At 40.2% G+C, this 18,080-nt stretch overlaps 1 protein-coding gene across 4 annotated transcripts in view; it reads left to right on the plus strand.

Annotated features, from left to right (window-relative positions):
- Positions 1 to 18,080, plus strand: part of PLEKHG1 (pleckstrin homology and RhoGEF domain containing G1) — a 123,253-nt gene that overhangs the window by 67,810 nt on the left and 37,363 nt on the right. For 3 of the 4 annotated variants that reach the window (XM_015858099.2, XM_015858100.2, XM_032443925.1), the window contains one exon: positions 7,357 to 7,895. In XM_015858099.2, coding sequence (XP_015713585.1) covers positions 7,357 to 7,895 — 539 coding nt within the window. Of the gene's footprint in view, positions 1 to 2,639; positions 2,800 to 7,356; positions 7,896 to 18,080 lie in introns of those variants that run through there. The other variant, XM_015858102.2, reaches the window with a different exon arrangement.

Here is an 18,080-nt window from a genome sequence, read left to right on the forward strand (position 1 = left end):
TTAAAGCTTAGAAAAATCAAGGCTTTGCTCCAAAACACAAACAGGTCACCTTTTTCAATTTGATGCAGTAATAATGTCTGTAGCTCTATGCATACAGAGGGAGGAAGGAGGAGACAGGGAGAAAGGACAGAGGAAGGAACAAATACCTGTTATGTAATGCAGATAAACAAAAGCCAAATCCAGGAGATACAAAATGTTGGATAACAAGGAGAAGCGGGGTGAAATCATTATTTTTCTGGCATGCCTATGTTATCTTTCATTGAGGATGCACAGTAGAGGGTTAAAAACAAACTGAGTTTCCAGTTTCTTACACTGACAAATCTCAGTTAAAAATATATTTTGAGTGATAGAGGGGGGAATTTCCTAGGGAAATCATCATGTGTGGAGTGAACCTCTGCTGTCTGATATGAAAGAATATAAAGGGGAGCAAAGGCCAAATGTAGATGTGCAGAAATGAAGGGGCAAAGCAGAATAGAGTAAGGTTCTCTGCACCTCTCCCTCTTCCCTGTTATCTGCATTAAAGCTTATGGAAGGTCACTACAAGTTTGTACCAGTGGCTCCAGCAAATGCTGCATCACTGCAGATTCTGCTTGCACCTAACTGAATGAAGCACATGTGAAAAGCTCTCTGTCTCTGGCTGCCTCTTAGTCAGTCCATTGCTGGGCTAAATTCAAACTTTCTGAATTTGTGTGATTTGTCATTGTTAAATGACAATGCATTTTTGCTCTGTTACTGGTGTTGCTTGTGTGTAATAAGACGGTAGCTGACAGGAGCAAAACCATGCACTACCTTTGGTTGATGCCCTACAGGTTTGCCCAAGGGTTATGTAAAAATCTCCAACAGAGCTCTATGGTTAACGAATATTCCAGGTGTGAAGGAAGTACGTCTATGGATGTAAGTTCTCAGCTGTTGACTATTTCTGTATGAACACTGATGCACAGCAAATATACAGTAAATTCACCACATTCAGAATATCTCGCAGAGAACACAGGCACTGCAGCCTATGTGAACATTAACTGAGAATGCTGGAACCAGTCTTGGACTTCCTATGCCTTTTGAGTGTGTCCAGAACAGATTCATGGTTGCCCTGAATGAAGTATTATGTAGGCTTTGCAAGAACTGGGCGTATGTATGCATGCACATTTTTTAATGTAAACATGCATATACCAGAAAATACTTGATTGAAAGAGCCTGTCTCAAATACCTCAAGTGGCAGTGTTGCAATGGGCTGTAAACTGCTGATCTTTAAGCTTGGGTAAATGGGACTTTCACCCTGGCAGCCTTGTAGCTCAGATCAAAGCATTTCCTGGCTCTGTAAATGGCCTCAAGGCCACCTTCACTTCCTTTCTCTTCACCCAGCTTCCTGCTGGAAGGTGCTGATCAAGGAGTATGCTCTTTAGGAAAACTCCTAATGAAGCTGAGACCATGTCACATAGAAGGGGACAAGGAGTGAATTCTACACTTATTTATAAGATTAGGGTATCTGTTTCTGGGCTTGGTTTGAGCACACCACTGTGAGAGCACACCTGGAAAGTGAGCCAGCAGCTGGGATCTGGTTTGATTTGTTTTGCTTCCCAGTTCCAAGCCAGAAAGTGCCATCACCCCCACCATAGACCAGAAAAGTCTCTAGACCAAAAAGGCCATTATTTTTTCACCATCTGCACTTCTCTAAGAGGAGTAAAGAAAGCTATGAGTGATCTGAGTTGAGACTGTCCCCACTGTTATGTACACAGCAACTACAACCAGCCCTCTTTTAAGGTGCCCAGAAATAGTTATTCTCTGTCTCAGCAATTTGATTCTTTTTGTCCAGCCCATTGGTCTGGGCAGTGATTTGGACCTCAGACTAAGAGACAACCTGTGCTAAAACAAAGCTGCTCTGGGTTTGCAGGGAGTCCTGCAGTCAGGAACTGAGCAAGCAAGGTGTTGTGTTAAACCTTCCTTCTGTGTATTTCATCTCTTTTGCTCATATTCCTGTTTCTTTCTTCTCTTTACAAACGGTTATTTTCCTCTTTCTAGTTCTGCTTTTTTTCCTTTTCTCTATTTCTTCATTTTTTTCCTTCAGTTTGTCCTCTCACTCTTCCCTTCAAAACTCTTTTCTATTTTCCCATGCTTCTCTGTGATTTAGCACAGAGCACTTGGTGGCTCTGCTTTCTCATTTTCTGCTGGAAGTCTTTCCTCTTCCGCTTTAAAAAGCACTGAAGTTTTGCAAACACACTGCAGAAGCCTGTTCCTGTTTATGTAAAGGCAGAATAAGATCCAGAACGGTCCTTTTTAATTAGCATTGCAGCTACATGGGAGTTTCTAACATAAATACAGAAATTTCACAATACCAGCAGGTTATTTATTTGCTTTGTATGCTTATCAATGTTGTCAGCAAATCAAAGGGTCAAAGCATAAGGAATGCCATGGAAGCATAGGCTCTCTTCGCTATTTTTACAGCTTTGTGCCTGGAAAAATGGAAGTTACTGGGTGTTGCTCAGTGAAGTGTGCATGTTAAAGTTACCCACAGCGATGCCCATTGTCCTGTCCCTGAGCTGAATGATGTAATGTTTCATTTAAGTCTCTCAGCGATGCTGAAGAGTCTTGGTGCACTGGGAAAAAGGCAGTGAAAAAGTTGTGAATCAGGTTTCTGCCCAGCCTTTGTGTTTAGGGTTTTGATAGATAAAAGCTGACTCATGCAATATTTCTGGCGAAGGAGCTGTACAGACTAGCAGGAGCTTCTCATTTTACCTGAGTGCCCAAGTGATGTAATCCGGGAACAGCTGAAGGCAGAGCGTGCATTTACTCCCTGCTGCACAGGTAGGTCGTGGTTTGTTCTGAAAGGATCTGAAAAATAGAGGACTTGTTCGGTCTCTGTGCAGGGAGCCAGAGACATTCCTCAGTGGTGAGATACTGTCGCAGAGGATTTTCCCTTGCAGTAATGTTCTCGGACATTAGCAGGCTCGGTTCTGACAGAGGCTGTTCTGATTTAAGCATTGCGTGGTGGGGAGGGTGGTTGGGCAGACAGAGACACATTAGTTGACGGCTGTTTTTTGCTTGTTGTAAGATTGCTAATAAATGGCATTTCTGTTGCTCAAAGTTCATTTAAAATACTTGGCAATACATCGTTCATGGCAGTTAATGCTGAATTAATGATATCAAGAGATATAATCTTGCAAATATTGTAGCTGTCTAATGTGGCTTTGTTTGCAGAAGTTATTAGTTTTAGAAATGACATGTGCGTACTTAGAAGTTAGTAACTAATAATGTGCAGACCTTCACTTGGGTAGCGTTCAAAGCAGAGGATGTGGGGATGTTGGGATTATTGCAGTGAATGGATTTTAAACTTTTTCAGTCAGGCAGCTGTATGACGTTAATGTTTCTAAATCCCAGAGCTGTGTCTGAGCTTAATATTAAGTGTAGAAATTGCTATAAACAGTCCTACTTTATTGTATCTACCATATAAATGCTTTCTTGGAGAAGAAAAGTGAAAGAAAATGCAGGAAAAGATTCCTGTAGTCTCATCACTTTTATTTAGCTGACCTTCCAGAGGATGTGAAGCTGCAATTTCTGGTAATGTTGACTTTGCAGATAATATCATTGGTGCTCTTTTTCGTGCCAGAAGAAAAGCAACAACAATACTAATTATGAATATAAATTGAGTTGTGAATTCTTACCCGTGTTCTGTTTCTTAAAATGCCGTACACAGTAAACAACTCAAAGGAATAAGCACCTATATTTAGATGGGGCTTGTATTCAAATATAAAGTTGACTTAGCCTGCTTTATCTCTCATCATATGTTATTGTCCTCGAGTAGCCAAGGCTGCAGAGATAATGGAAAACCATTTATCATTACTGTGAATGTAGTCAGAGGCAGGAGATATATGTTAAAGAGAAGCAAGTGATAAAATAAGTTTATGCACTTCAGTGAGAAGCTGGTTATGATTATGTGCTGAAAACAGTAGATATGGTAAGAGAGTTGCTTTGCATGCCACTTCAGTGTTGAATCACTACTGCAGTTGTCAGTTGGGATGAAGTTGGTGTTTCTTTCCCTTGTTCCATTATAGGTTGTGCACCAGTTGTAGCTCTTGCTTGGAAGCAGTCTGAGGTTGTGTCCTGCCAGTATGCAGTGTGTGTGTGTGTGTGTGTCTGCCAATGGGGTGCAAGGGGCAGAGGGGGAGGAGAGGTCTGTGGAGCTGGGGGAGGGTTAGCTGGGTTCATGCAGAGGCACAAACAAGAAACGACCTTGTTTGGGGAGCGTTGTGAGTATAGACAAATATGCAATTATCCCCCTTTCAGTGCTGAACTAACAAGTCATCACTGTTATTCCTTAATTAAAGTATGCAAATTTTGGATTTTTTTTTTTCCCCTCCAGACTGAGTTAATACTGTTATTCACAATTCACAAAAGTTCTCAGTGTTAGTTTGGCTCATCATTGAAAGGGTCCAGTAAACAAAAGAATGCCGAATGAAAAACGTAGTGACCCGGCCAGATGTGGGTCAGGGAGCACACAAGCTCTTAGCCTGTCCCTGGTGGGAGAGTTGCCATACCCCTGGCTGTGCATGCTGCCGGCAGCTGGGTGCCTCTAGTTGCTGCTGATGCTGTGACATTGGTGATGGTGGAGGCGCTGGGATTGTGAAGCCTCATATATCAGAGAAATGAGTTTACTTTTTATAAAAACAGTTTTGTTTCCAAGAGTAATTTATAAGAGGTTACAGTGTTCTCCATGGAACAGTCAGCAGAGGGCAGCCATCTTAACTGTGGTGAGACCAAATTTGGGGGAGGCTGTTCTCTTCCCCCCTCTCCTACCCCCCTTCTGCCTAGCCTCAGAGGGGCTTATGAAGATAAACCTTAGAAGATGTTCAGAATCTTTGTTGTTTGGGAGGGCCGTGGCTTTGTAACAGATACCTCAGATAGCTCAGATAGAGATTCATGGCTGGGCAGAGCCAGGACTGATCTTTCAGCTCTGGTTGACGTTATCAGGGTGCACGGTGTTTGTTGCAGGGTTTGGAAGCTGAGGACAGGAATCTGCTTCCTGGTTGAATGTCAGGCCAAATGAATTTTGAAGCTGACAGTCAGGTTGAAGTCCTGGGTACAAAGCAGACCAATATTTTCAATTACCATAGAGTTTGCTTGCAGGGCTTGATATACAAAGATACAGGAATAATGGTATGTATAAAAATGCAGGAACTCTAGTCAAATGCATTGTATATAATTAATTAGCCACATCCAGCAGGAGCTGAAGGTCTGTGGGAGTGCAGGTATTTGAACAAGAACAGTTCAACTACTACAACTAATCCTTGTTGTTGCTTTTAATAAGCAATGGCATTGCCATTAAACACAGAGTAAAGTTTTCTTTGTTTTCTTTAAGGTGTGTTAAAATCTCTCCGTGTTTCTGGCTATAAGTATGTTTTGTGAAAACCTACTTTTATTCTGGCTTCGATTTCATTGACCTGGACTGTGTTTTGTTTGGTTTTTGTATTAATGAGCCTCAGAGTATTTGCGGAGCAAATATTACATATTAATGCCTTCAGGTTATCTGTGAGGCAGACAACATATCAGTGAAACAGGAAGAAAAAGAGAGTGTGGAGCAATGGAATGTAACAGGAATCCTTTGTTTTCCCACTAGATTTGGCTAATCAGGTGTTTCTTTGTCACATAATTTTAGTAAAATCTCTTGGAGTAAGTTAGCGGAAGGGTATCCCTGTTATCTTGTTTATCCTATGCATTTTTCATTGGGGTTTACATCTGCACAGTAATACTGTGCTTTCTAACTGAACTTGAAAAATGATTTGAGGCTGATAGCAAAAATACATTCTTATCAAAAATGCATACATTCTTATCACAAGCAGTAGGAAGGTAAACACCTTTATCCATACCCATTTTGAAACAAGAGAACTTCACTGCATTCTTCAGCTTTACATATATTCCAGATTTCTTGCTTTGTATTTTATTTTTGAGCTTTTGCTTCATTTGGTTAATTTGATAAAAATTAGAAAATTTGATTCTGTGCTGATTATATGTTGCAAATAAAGAAGGGCTGCAGATCTTCACCCTTGAAGACAAAACAAGACGGATAGAAGTGTCAAATTAGATTTAAATTTAATGGACCGTTTCTGATCCATATAATGAGAAAATTGTTCTCGATGTCAGTTCCACACATCAGGCTGAGGGCAATAATTTTCCTTAACAAAAAGCTAATATTATCATCATTAAAATGGTAGCATTAAATACAAATATAGTCCTGTGTATTCAAAATGGGCTCCTGTTTGTTTGCTTTGAATTTTGCTTTGGAATGATTGCAGCACAAGCAGTATTCCCTTGCAGTTGCATAAGCAGTCCTTCACTTTTTCTTCTCTTCCTACATTGCCACAGGTTTGTTTTTCACTGGACAGATATTCCAGATTTCTTTGAGTTCAAGACAAAGTTTTTGGGTGAATGGTTCTTGCTGAAAGAAAACCTTCAGGTGTTCAGTTTATCTGCAGGTGCTTTTGCAGATTCTCGTGGTGCACTGCACACAACCTGGCCAGGGAGAAATCTGCACTGCATCGCACAAAATGTCCTTCAGGTCATATGGTCAATAAATAGAAAGTAGATTCAATATGCTGTCAGGAGGACAGACATCTTATTTTGTTATTGCATTGATTTTAAAAACAGCTTTGGTCAGTTCAAAAGGGGGTAATGTTCTGGCTTGAGTTGTACAGATTCAGAAAAATTTGTATTCCTACTGGAAGGCAGTAGTGTTTGGCAGTGCTATTTCCTGTGAGAATTAATTTTTTTTTTAGAAAACTCTGTTATTTTCACTGGGAAATCATTCTGGTTTTATTGTTTCTGTACAAGCTGCAGTGCTGGTAAATGATAAATGCTTTTAGTTCCTGTTTGACTATGTTGGCCTTGCAGCATTCAATATGGAAGATACTGTCTGGTGTCCCTGATACAATCCTTGAGTTTTCCAAAGCTTCCAAGCCATGGTCAGCTCTCAGCTCAGAGACAGAAAGATCTCTTCCCAATGGAGTTTTTTAACCTTAGGGAAAATATTTGCCTCATGTCTCTGTCAAGGCTCAGCATGGGAGACTGCACATGCTAATGCCAAGCCCAGCACCATAGCATATGAGACCAAGAAGGGATGTGACAGAGGTATATACATGAACTGGAAGTACTCTGGATGTATGCAGTAGCCTCCAGTGGGGTATCGCCACCATCTAAAAAGCATTAGATCTACAATAATCCCCCAATCATATCTTTCTGGTCATCTTTTTTTGGAAAAATTGTTTTGTCCCATTTTTTTTGTGCAAAGCTTTAAAAACACCTATTGTCAACCATGAGGTTATATGGAGCAACAATGATTAAACTGCTTTTTTCTGTTTATATTTTTAGATGACTTCCACTTACCTCTAGATGTTCTACCAGCTGTGACAGAGGACCTTGACTCCGAGACAAAAGGAGAAGATCTGCACAAAGAGAGCAGACCTTTCCGCTGCTGTGAAAAAAAAACCATGGACCTGTCAGACAGTGACCGTCCTGTCAGCTTTAGCTCTACTTCCTCCTCTGCTTCCTCCAGAGACAGCCACTGTTCCTTTGGAAGCAGGATGACATTAGTTTCAAACAGCCACTTGGGCCTATTTAACCAGGAGAAAGAAGCAGGAGCTATCAAGCTAGAATTAGTCCCAGCAAGAAGGTTTTCCAGCAACAAATCACGCAAGAACACCCCTGCAGAGCAAGAGGATCCCGAGGAGAGCCTTGAAAAAAAGCTAAGCACTCCAAGGAAGACAGAACAAAAAGGAGCAGGCAAAAACTGTGCAATGTCCCTGGTGACAGAGCCCACCAGTCCCAAGCTCCTCTACGTAGACAGAGTTGTCCAAGAGATCCTGGAGACAGAAAGGATGTATGTGCAGGATCTGAAAAGCATTGTGAAGGTAGGAATCTTAATTAGAAATGTGTTAACTGTTCCTTAGTGCTGCGTTTCATACCATTTGATCTCACAGCAGCATGAATAAGCCTTACAGTGGAATTGAGATTTGCTTGGTGACCTAGATGAAGATTTTTGTAGAATAACACGTGTAACATCATTGTTCTTGTGTATTTCTTGATTTTATTTTATTAGATGTGTGCTGGAATATATAGCAAGAAGGAAACAGCAGACAGCTTGTCTGCACTTTTAAAGATTTTATCTGAAGAATCTCACTTTTCCTTTCATAGAGTCATTGAATAGTTTGTGTTGGCAGGGACCCTAAAGATCACTCAGTTAGAAACCCCTGATGTGGACAGGGTTGCCTCTCATGTGATCAGACTGCATAGGGCCCCATCCAACCTGGCCTTGAATGCCTCCAAGGATGTGGTACCCACAGCTTCTCTGGACAACCTGTGCCAGTGCCTCACCACCCTAGAAAATTCCTAACATTTCACCTCTGGCTGTGTTCTTCCAACCAGTTCTTAATCTACTGAGTAGTCCAGCCTTCAAATCCATATCTCTCCAATATAGACATAAGGCTGTGGTGTGGGACCATGTCAAGGGCTTTGCACAAGTCCAGGTTGTGCTTTCTTTGTCCATCAGTTCCTTCACTCCATCACAGAAGGTCATCAGATTGGTCAGGCATGATCTACCCATGGTGAAGCCACGCTGGCTTTCTCTGTTCAGCTCCTTGTCTAGTGTATGCCTTAACATTTTTTCTAGGAGGATCTGTGCCATGATCTTCCCAGGCACAAATGTAAAGTTCACTGGCCTGTAGTTCCTCAGGTCAGCCCTCCCCTCTCACTCCCCATATTCTGGTTCTGCAAGTTCTTTCCTGCCTTTCTGTCTCCCTTTAATGCTGCTCACAGCTGCAGTCTGTTCACTTCAAGTCCTTGACCTACATTATTGAATGTGACATGTGCTTCTACTGGATAACCCTATTGTTTGGCTGTTAAATGAAGGAATAATCTTTTCTTTAATATCAGTTTTGAATGAGTGGTGACTGTAGCATGTATTAGCAGTGAAGAGGTTTTTGTCCAGCCCCCAGCTGAATAATACAACTCATTTTCCCTTTTTAGTACAGGGTAAAATAGGGATGAGTCCTTCTGTGGACTGTTCTGGTCAATCCACAAACTTGCAACTGTGCCTATTAGTCGTGTTCTTTTGTGCTATTAAAGATGACAGTGAAGTCCCTTGGCTATTTTTTGTAGTCCACATGCTTAGCCAATTGTATTGGTATGTTATGACCATCCACAAAGAAAAATTTCTTTGGAAGCTTGTGCACTGTTAGTAGAATATATAGCTTTATGTAGATGTATGAGCTAATTTGCAAAAGGAAAAATACTGGTCAGATGAAGAAAATGCCTCTGCCAAGTCCCAGCCTTTTGCTCACCTAATCAAGACTAGAATGAGGCTATGTTAACAAATGCAGTTTTCAATTATTTCATGCATCCCCCTCCTCCGGCAAAGTCTCACAAAGGAATCTATTTCTTTAAGGTTTTATTTGTTACTGTATCTTCTGCTGTTTCACTACCTGTAATTCTTGCCAGAGTTTCATTTTGGTAGTCTTAAGGGTTGTGTGTGTTACAGAAGCAAGTTCATATCTATGTGCAGTCAGTGATCCCCAGGCATGGTCCCACTGTTTTTAGGAACATTAACCCCCACTGTTCTTTCTATGCAGTAAACTATACAGCTTGAGAAAAGGGAAGCCATCATTAAAATTGTGAAACAGATTTTTCATTTAGAAATAGAATGGCCAAAAATGCTTGCTAGAAACATCTGAAGCATAACTACAATAGATGTAGATTAAATGAGGCAAATGCTCTTGATGTTATGAAAGAACTTGAGGTATTCACCTTTGAAATGCCAAAAGGTATTTTCTACAGCATCTAATAAATAAAAAAAATCTTGAAAGATTTGTGTGGTACTAGAGAGCTATTTGTGAGATGGAGTGGTTGGCAGCACAGCTTTTTTTAAACTAAGTGTTCAGGATCCAAGGGCTTCAAAGGAGCTGTTTCCTACATGGTGAGAAGAGTGGGGAGACAGCTACCTCAGCTTGTGCATATTCTTCACTTGGTTTCAGGGGAGAGAGATATGACTAGAAGCATGTAAGAGGGGCTTGTTTGTCAGTGTTTCTCAGGATTCCTTTCTCCCCATGTTACCTTAGCAATATTGCAGTGGTTCACCTATCCAAGGGTGGTGGCTGTAAAAAGGGTGGGAAGCCTCCAGAAACATCTGTAGGAGTGCTGTAGCCTTTGAGGATTTGATTATCTGGATGTCTATGACTTGAGGCCGTTTAGTTTGGCAGTCAGATGACTGGTGCAGAGCCAAAATAAGATGAAGGGAAGAAGCTCAGTCTGTCTTATTTTCCAGATAAACTTGGGTCCAATTTTGGCAGCTGGTTAGGAAATGGGTTGAGAATGAGAAAAGGGGAGTTGGGGAAGGTTGAATTACATGTAATGCCCATCACGTGTATGGGTTGTTTTTTTTTATGGACTGAGGAAGGAGAAACAAGACAACTCAAGTACAAACAGACAACTGAAAAAAATGTCAGACAGACCAAGGTTGACGTGAGGACAAAAAGGGAGAAGTGAATAGGTATTATTTTAATTGCCCTCTGCCCCTGGCTGAGAACTGTTGGTACAGACTTTTTTGTCCTCAATAATGGAGCTCTGCTGATGCTACATTCTCTGTGGACAATGGGAAAATACTTAACAGGAGTATGTTCTCATTTGTTTCCAGCACTTTGAAACATGTTCTTGCTTTAGCACTGAGGAGGTTTTAAAACTCATGTCTATGAATTCACCCTCTGAGTTTCTGTTGAGTATGTTGAGCAGAGTATGTCTGTGATGCATGATCGTGGCTTGTTTTGGATATTGTTTTTAATACTTCAACACCCATTAACAATTGTGAAGTTGTGCAAAGAGGTATGAAGAGTGTTGAAGTATTAAAGAGTGCAGCCCCATCATGCTAGCCATGTTAATTTGTGAAAGGACCAACTTACAGCTAAACAGAATCACAGACTGCATGAGGTTGGAAGCCATCTGGAGGCCAGCTAGTCCAAAACCTTCTCAACCCTGCACAGCCAGAGCAGAGTGCCCAGGACTGCATCCAGGTAGCTTCTGAAGATCTCCAAGAAAGAGACTCCACAGCCTCTCTGGGCAACCTGTGCCAGTGCTCCATCACCTACACAATGTAGAAGTACTTCCTGGTTTTCAGAGGGAATCTCCCATTTTCCAGTTTGTTCCCATTTCCTCTTGTCCTGACACCACTGAGAAGAGCCTGTTTCTATCCTCTTTGTACCCTACCTTCAGGAATTTATATATGTTGGTGAGCCCCTCCCTAAGCCTTCTTTTCTCTAGGCTGGATAGTTTCAGCCTTTCCTCATATGAGATGTACTGAACCCAGTATTGAGCTCTGGGTTACACTGCTAGTTACTGGCATCCAACTAGACTTGGTGCTTTTGATCGTGACTCTCTGGACCCAAGTTTCAATCCATCTGTCTGTTTAGTCATGCATCAACAGCTTGTCTGAGAAGGATGTAAAGTGAGATGGTGCTGAAAACCCTCTTGAAATCAAGGTTGACAATGAGTACTGATCTCCCCTCATCTACCAAGCCAGTCTTTTCATCATAGAAGGATACCAAGATTGTCAAACATGACTTCCCCTTGATGAATCCATGCTGGTTACCCCCTAAATACCTCTGTGTCCTTCAAGGTTGGAAGGGGTTTCTAGGGTTAGTAATATCTGTATGTATTAAAATGTTTAATTAACATGGACTGTATGAAATTGCATGTAGGACAAGATTTCTAGAATCCAAGCTCGTTCATTAAGAGTTAGTCTAGCATATCATTTTAGGAAGAATTTTCTCAGTGTGTGTAATTCTTAGAACATGTAGGGTTAAGCATGCTTAACATATAGACTATGGAGTGACTGTGAGAAAACAGAATTTCACCCCTTTGGATGATTTCACTTACCCACTGTTAAAGTAAATTAAAAAGACATAAACTTAAGTTTACTTTAGAATATGTTGATGGTCTTTATTCTTAGCAATGCCAAATTGTCAGATTGATGTAAAAATCAGCTTCATAAGACATTGCTAATATGATCTTTATGTGCTGTTGGGGGTCTGCTGAGGTTTTCTGGCTTTCTTTTAACTTAAGTATTTAATTGATTTAGAATGAGCAAGAGAAGGCTGTACAGACACAGTTTGGGCTCCCTATGCTTAAAAACAACAGTTTTTCTAGCCAGTACAACAATTTTGTGTGTGACCTAGGGAAACAGTTGAATTATTATTGTTTTCAGGAATGCTGCTGTGATTCTTGCACAGGCAAGCTTTGTACCAAGGATAGACGAAACTCTTCTATTGTTTGATTTATTTTATCAGATGATCTGTTAAGAGTAATTAAAATTTTGAATTAGTACAGCTTGAAGCATGTTTTGGGCAAGTTTAGGAAGAGAAATTGGATACTTTGTCTTCCTGCTTATGTCATGCTGACAGGTGTACTGGTCAAGGCAAAACCCATAGACCTCCTCTTCAGGATCCAGCCTTACTTTTTCAAATAGCAGTTCAGTCAGAATATGTGTAAACTTCATTTAGAGTCACTTACTCAAGCAACTTCTTTCTTTCCTGAGTAAAATCTTCTGAGTTTATAATAAAACTCAGTATTTTGTTCGTCTGATTCATAGAAGTTAGAAGCCCATATTCATGATGAATTAAGCTTTGTCAGTGTGTTACAAAATGATAGAAATGGTGGTTAAGCTTCAGAAATCTTGAACTGCATCTGCAGTGTGGGAATTTTCTTTCATGTGTGTGAGTTTCTATATCCTTTCATATTTTTAAACCATCCCTACTAGACCAGTCGAAGTCTTCCTTCTGTCTTCTGTCCCTATTATCTCCTCTCCATAATTTTTTTCATCTCTCCAACCACTTTCTTTTTTTAAACTGAAGTCTCTTCAATCAAGCCTTTTTACTCAGAAAATCCCATTTTCCTCTGCAGTTTTTGCCTGTAGTCTTCCAAGTAATCTGTTGTCTGTCTTTTTTCTATAATCCCATTCTTGTCCCCAGTCAGCCCATATTGTCTCATTTCCTCATGTGATTTATCACTTTTTGATCTTTCTGTTTTCAATGTTCTCAGTCTATTCTGGCTCCAGATCTCTCCCTGCAGTCCTCTTGCTTTGTCTGAAGATGCACTCAAATAGCTTGTCATAGACTTTTTGCCAGATCTAGCGCAGTTCTCCTCTAAGAAAAGCTCAGCTTTTCACTCATTTTTTTTCTGTTATCCTGGCATCACCTTCATCACTATTCTTAATTTTTCTGCCTTCTAAATTATGCTGGCATCCAGTCTCCACCTCCCAGTGTACATCAAACTTTGTTCCTGCTTCTCCTTCTTAACTTTCAGTAGGACTCTGTTGTGTCTCCTTTGTCCTGTAACTACATAGCATATTTCTTCATTACACATGATTTGCAGAGTATCACTGAGACACAGTAACAATCTTTTCTTGGTCTTTTTTTCAGAGGAGCAGAACTAGATGTGGCTCATAGCATTGTACAGTGGCAGTTGTAGGTTGAGACCTAGAGAAGATGGAACTGAAACAGACAAAGGAACATTGCAAAAATTTCCTTTTGTAAAAATATGAATTTGAGAGGTTTCACTCCTCACCCCTATATAATTTCAACTATGGGGAGGTTTGTACAATGGCAAAAATCATGCTCTCTGAACAAAGTGTACATTACAGTCCAGTTTGCTACAGAACCTCCTTGAGGCACAAGGGGATATTTTATGTCCCTGCCATTCAGCCTAGGAGTGCTTCTTGGAGCAGAAAATCACCAAAATTTTTCAGCATGTGCAGAAAATTGTGTTTTCAATTCTTCCTGAAAAAGTCCAGGGAGAATGCTCTTTCTGATATCTCCTGAAGCAGCTCAGCAAGGAGGCATGTTTCTGACAGGGTTAGCTTCAAGGTGAGCAAGTCTGACAAAGTTATATCTCTTTTGTGTGACAGGGAGAAACCTGGCAAGGATTAATATTGATGTTTGCCCTAGACAGTGTTGTGGCACCAGTGATTAAGGAAGGCTTTTCTGGGCTGAAGTCAGTATCGAAATGTCATTGTTCTAAGTTTCCTGTCTCTGCATTTAGATTCTGTTTCTTCCTACATTTTAGGCAATTAAACCCACAGCTCTGAAGACTGTGCTGTGCTGCTGCTTGATAGCGTCAGTAAAAGCACTGCTGCTTGTGCATTACGTTGTTGTGCAGTAAGAGAAAGTTAGCTCCTCTTAGGTTGGAATCACGATGTAGTTAATGAAACTGAAAACGTTTGTTCCTGTGTTGTACTTAAAAACTGTTTTTGAAACCTCTTTTTCTATGGCTGCTGGCTTACATGCCTGAGGATAATACATTTGGATTACTGATACCTCTTGCATGTGAGAGTACCTTTGTTTTGTAGCACAAAGTTCTGGCACCCACCAAAAAAAGGAAAGACACCAAGACCATGGAGTGTGTCCAGAGAAGAGCAACAAAATTAGTGAGGGGTTCTGGAGCACAAGTCTTATGAGGAGTGGCTGAGGAAACTGAGATTGTTTAGTCTGGAGAAGAGGAGGCTCAGGGGTGACCTTATCACTCTCTGCAACTGCCTGTAGGGAGGGTGTAGTAAGGGGGTGTTGGCCTCTTCTCCCATGTAACTAGCAATAGGATGAGAAGGAATGGCCTCAAGGTGTGCCAAGGGAGATTCAGATTGAACTTTAGGAAATAATTCTTCTCTGAAAGAGTGGTCAGGCCCTGGAACAGGATGCCCAGTGAGGTGGTTCAGTCACTTACCCTGGAGGTGTTGAAGAAACATTTAGATATTGTACTGAGGAATATAGTTTAGTGGGAAATATTGGTGAGAGGTGGACTGTTGGACTCGATGATCTTAGAGGTCTTTTCCAACTTTGGTAGTTCTATGATTCTAAGATATTAGAAACAATTTCTTCTTCAAAAGAATGGTCAGGTGCTAGAATGGGCTGCCCAGGGAAGATGGTGAGGTCACCATCCCTGGAGGTTTTGAAGAAATGTTTAGATGTACTAGGATACATGGTTTAGTTGGGAAATATTAGTGGTGACTGGACTAGATGGTCTTGGAGGTCTTTTCCAGTCTAGCTGATTCTGTGATTCAGTTTTATGTATAAGTGCTGCAGTTTTGGAAGTCTAGTCTGTCTGACGAAGATAGCTAGCATGCCTCATCTGTTTGTCTTTAATCTCCAGCACAAAAGGATGAAAATAGTTGACGGGTGCATTAGTTTTTAGCAGTTTACTTTAACTTTGTCATCTATAGAATGGTGATTATGAGGAAGGCTCTCCTTCTTCATGAGACCGGTTGCAGAGCCAGTCAAGACATTCAGTTTAGATTTAAAGCAAAACAAAATTGTTTAGAATTAGGTTATTTTTCCTTTGAAATTTGTCTTGCTATGGCTTAAGAAAATTTGGATGAGCAATTTAAGTACCTACAAAACAAACATTCTGATAACAACAGTGATATTTTTAACTGTGATTAATATTTCATATCCTTCTGAGCCAGTGAACTTTCCTGCTGTTTCTGTTTCATCCATGAAGGAAGAGCTGTGTCAAATTCTGATTGACCTCCTCAAGGACAGCAGGGCTTAAAAGCCAGGAAAGTTTGAGATATGATAGCTGAAAGAAACTAAGTTGTGCTTGACTATCTTGAAACATATCTCAAAGGCCTTCTTTGAGTCAGCAATGTTTATCCAGCTGTAATGGAGAGCTTCTATGTTTTGTTTTGATTCTGAATTTGCTGTTTGCAAATCAAGACCTTTTTCTCACTGCAGTCTGTTGAAAGAAGAAATATGCAGTAGAAACAATGGGTATGTTACCAACCAGATGTAAACAGCTGTTCTGGCTACCCCGGAGAAATGGTTAATCAGAATTGTTTTGTCTGAGGCAGTAGGACTATCCAGTTTTCCCAGTGCACTTCTTGGTTCCTGAATGTGAGCTATCCTAAAACTACCTAAAGTGATGGAAGTATGCGAATAATTGTTCACGGTTGTATCTAAAATCATTTTAGATTAAGTTGTTACTAAAACTCCCAGATCTTGAACAAAAGTATTTTGCCAGCTATGTTTGTAGCATCATACTTAAAAGAGAAAGAAACAAAAGAAAGAAAAAAGAAAACCAAATAAAAAACCTTGGTTTTGGGGGGCATGCGATAATGATTTGGGGGCTTTAGCCAAAGATGTTTGATAGTTGTAAAGCAGGAACATGGAGTTGTGAACAAACAGGAGTAACCTAGCTAATTACTTCAGTGGTGAAATGGATCTGCTTATATTTTAACTGGAACAGGGAGGTGTTTGTGTACTAACATCATATGAACTAAGCAAAGCCACAATTAAATATATATGGACGCGCTGGTTTTTTTTCTTGGTTGTATTATCATTACTATGTCTTATTTCTGCTAGTAATATTAAGTAATATTCAGCACACTCCTGAGTATTTGAAAGTCACTGGATAAAATGTCAGCATTACCCTGTGTTTTCTGCATCTGAACTTTGCATCCAGCTCTAATATTACACTGAGACCATAGAGACCTTTTGGGACAGGCCTTCAGTTTATGGCTGGGATTACATGCATCATGACAAAACGAATATATAGCTGTAACTTCATGTTTGTTGCAGGTAAGTGCAATAGAGTGAGTTATGCTGTGGTAATAAAAGAAGTGTCTGTAAAGACAATTAGTCTTTTCTAGGTTCTAGGTGGAAGATGAGCAGCAGAGATAGCTGCTGCTGTGCCTGTGAGCTGAAGAATTGCTGAAAAGCCCCTGCAGCTGTTATTGTAGTCCTTTACTTGCAGCAGTGGACTTGGTACTTGCAGCTTGACTCTGCTAACTATAGCCTCCTATATGATTTCTAAATGCAAATGAGAATAGCTTAAATGGAGAAAGTTAATTTCCTGTTCTGGAAAATTCTACAGTTTTCCTTTTTGTGCAGGTCAGTAAGAAGGAGCTGTAGTTATATAGGGAATGTATGGTTTAGGAGTGAGGGTGGTCTGAAAAGGATCCTGAGTGTGAAACTTCATTCTTATATCTATACTGAGGCTGCAGCATGAGGTTGTATTACTCTTACATGGCATGAGTAGAGCTCTTTTGTAATTTAGAAAGTTAACCTCTGCCCTACGGTTGCCGTTTGCTCACTAGAAGTGATGAGGACCTCTGAAAAGCAGCACAGCACTCTCGTTTCCCTTTCACCATTCCCATGCACTAAGGTGTGTCACTGATTGCAATTCTTTGTGGTTTCATGAGAAGACCATTTTGCAAGTAAGATACTGTCTTAAATTTTCAGTTGCAATCCACCCACTGCTATGACCTTCCATTTAATTGTTTGTTACTGATAAAATCCATCCCCAAGTCTGGGAAATATGTTGTTAACAAGGTTAGGATAAATGTGGGCACATTTTCTCTGATATGCTGGCTTTGCATTTTCATTCTTTGGAAAACAAGCAGTTGCAGTTTCCCTTCTTGTGTTTTAAAATGAACATTTCTCTTCCGGACTGTCTCATTTAATTTGCAAGCATATCAAGATTTCCTTAAAAAAATGATAACATTCATCTGCCTTATGAACTGAGGGAAGTTCATGTAACAGGACAATAGTCTGGCAGCATTTACGTCTCTTTCCTGGGTGGCTCAGAACCTCAGAGACTAAATGTGCCTTACAAAATTTCTATGCACTGCTTGATTCTGTCTTAATAAAATTATTGTCAGGTTAATTAAGCCCTGTTGTGAGAATTAATGTAGATATCCTGAAGAGCTTTGAGATTTAATAATATATATATTTTAGAATTATTAATTATTGCACATTTTTAGGTGGTATCTTCTGGAAAAAAAAAAAACACTAGGTTATTGAATGCTGCTGATGATTAGATATAGAAGTTTGTAGAGTACCTATTTCATCTGCCTAGTGACCTCAAAGTGTTTGATATCCTAATTGCTGGTTAATGCTTTAATATGGTTGTCCTCAATACCGTAGTTTGTTCCTTCTGTGTTTCCTCTTATCTTTAGGAAACCAGATAGGTGGAGACCTCATGTTGCTCTTCAATGACATGTTAGTTAATTACTGACACTATTTATTATCATCCCATAATCTCCATCTGCTCTCTGAATTTAC

This window comes from Coturnix japonica, chromosome 3 (genome assembly GCF_001577835.2).
Source record: "Coturnix japonica isolate 7356 chromosome 3, Coturnix japonica 2.1, whole genome shotgun sequence".
Lineage (NCBI taxonomy): Eukaryota > Metazoa > Chordata > Aves > Galliformes > Phasianidae > Coturnix > Coturnix japonica.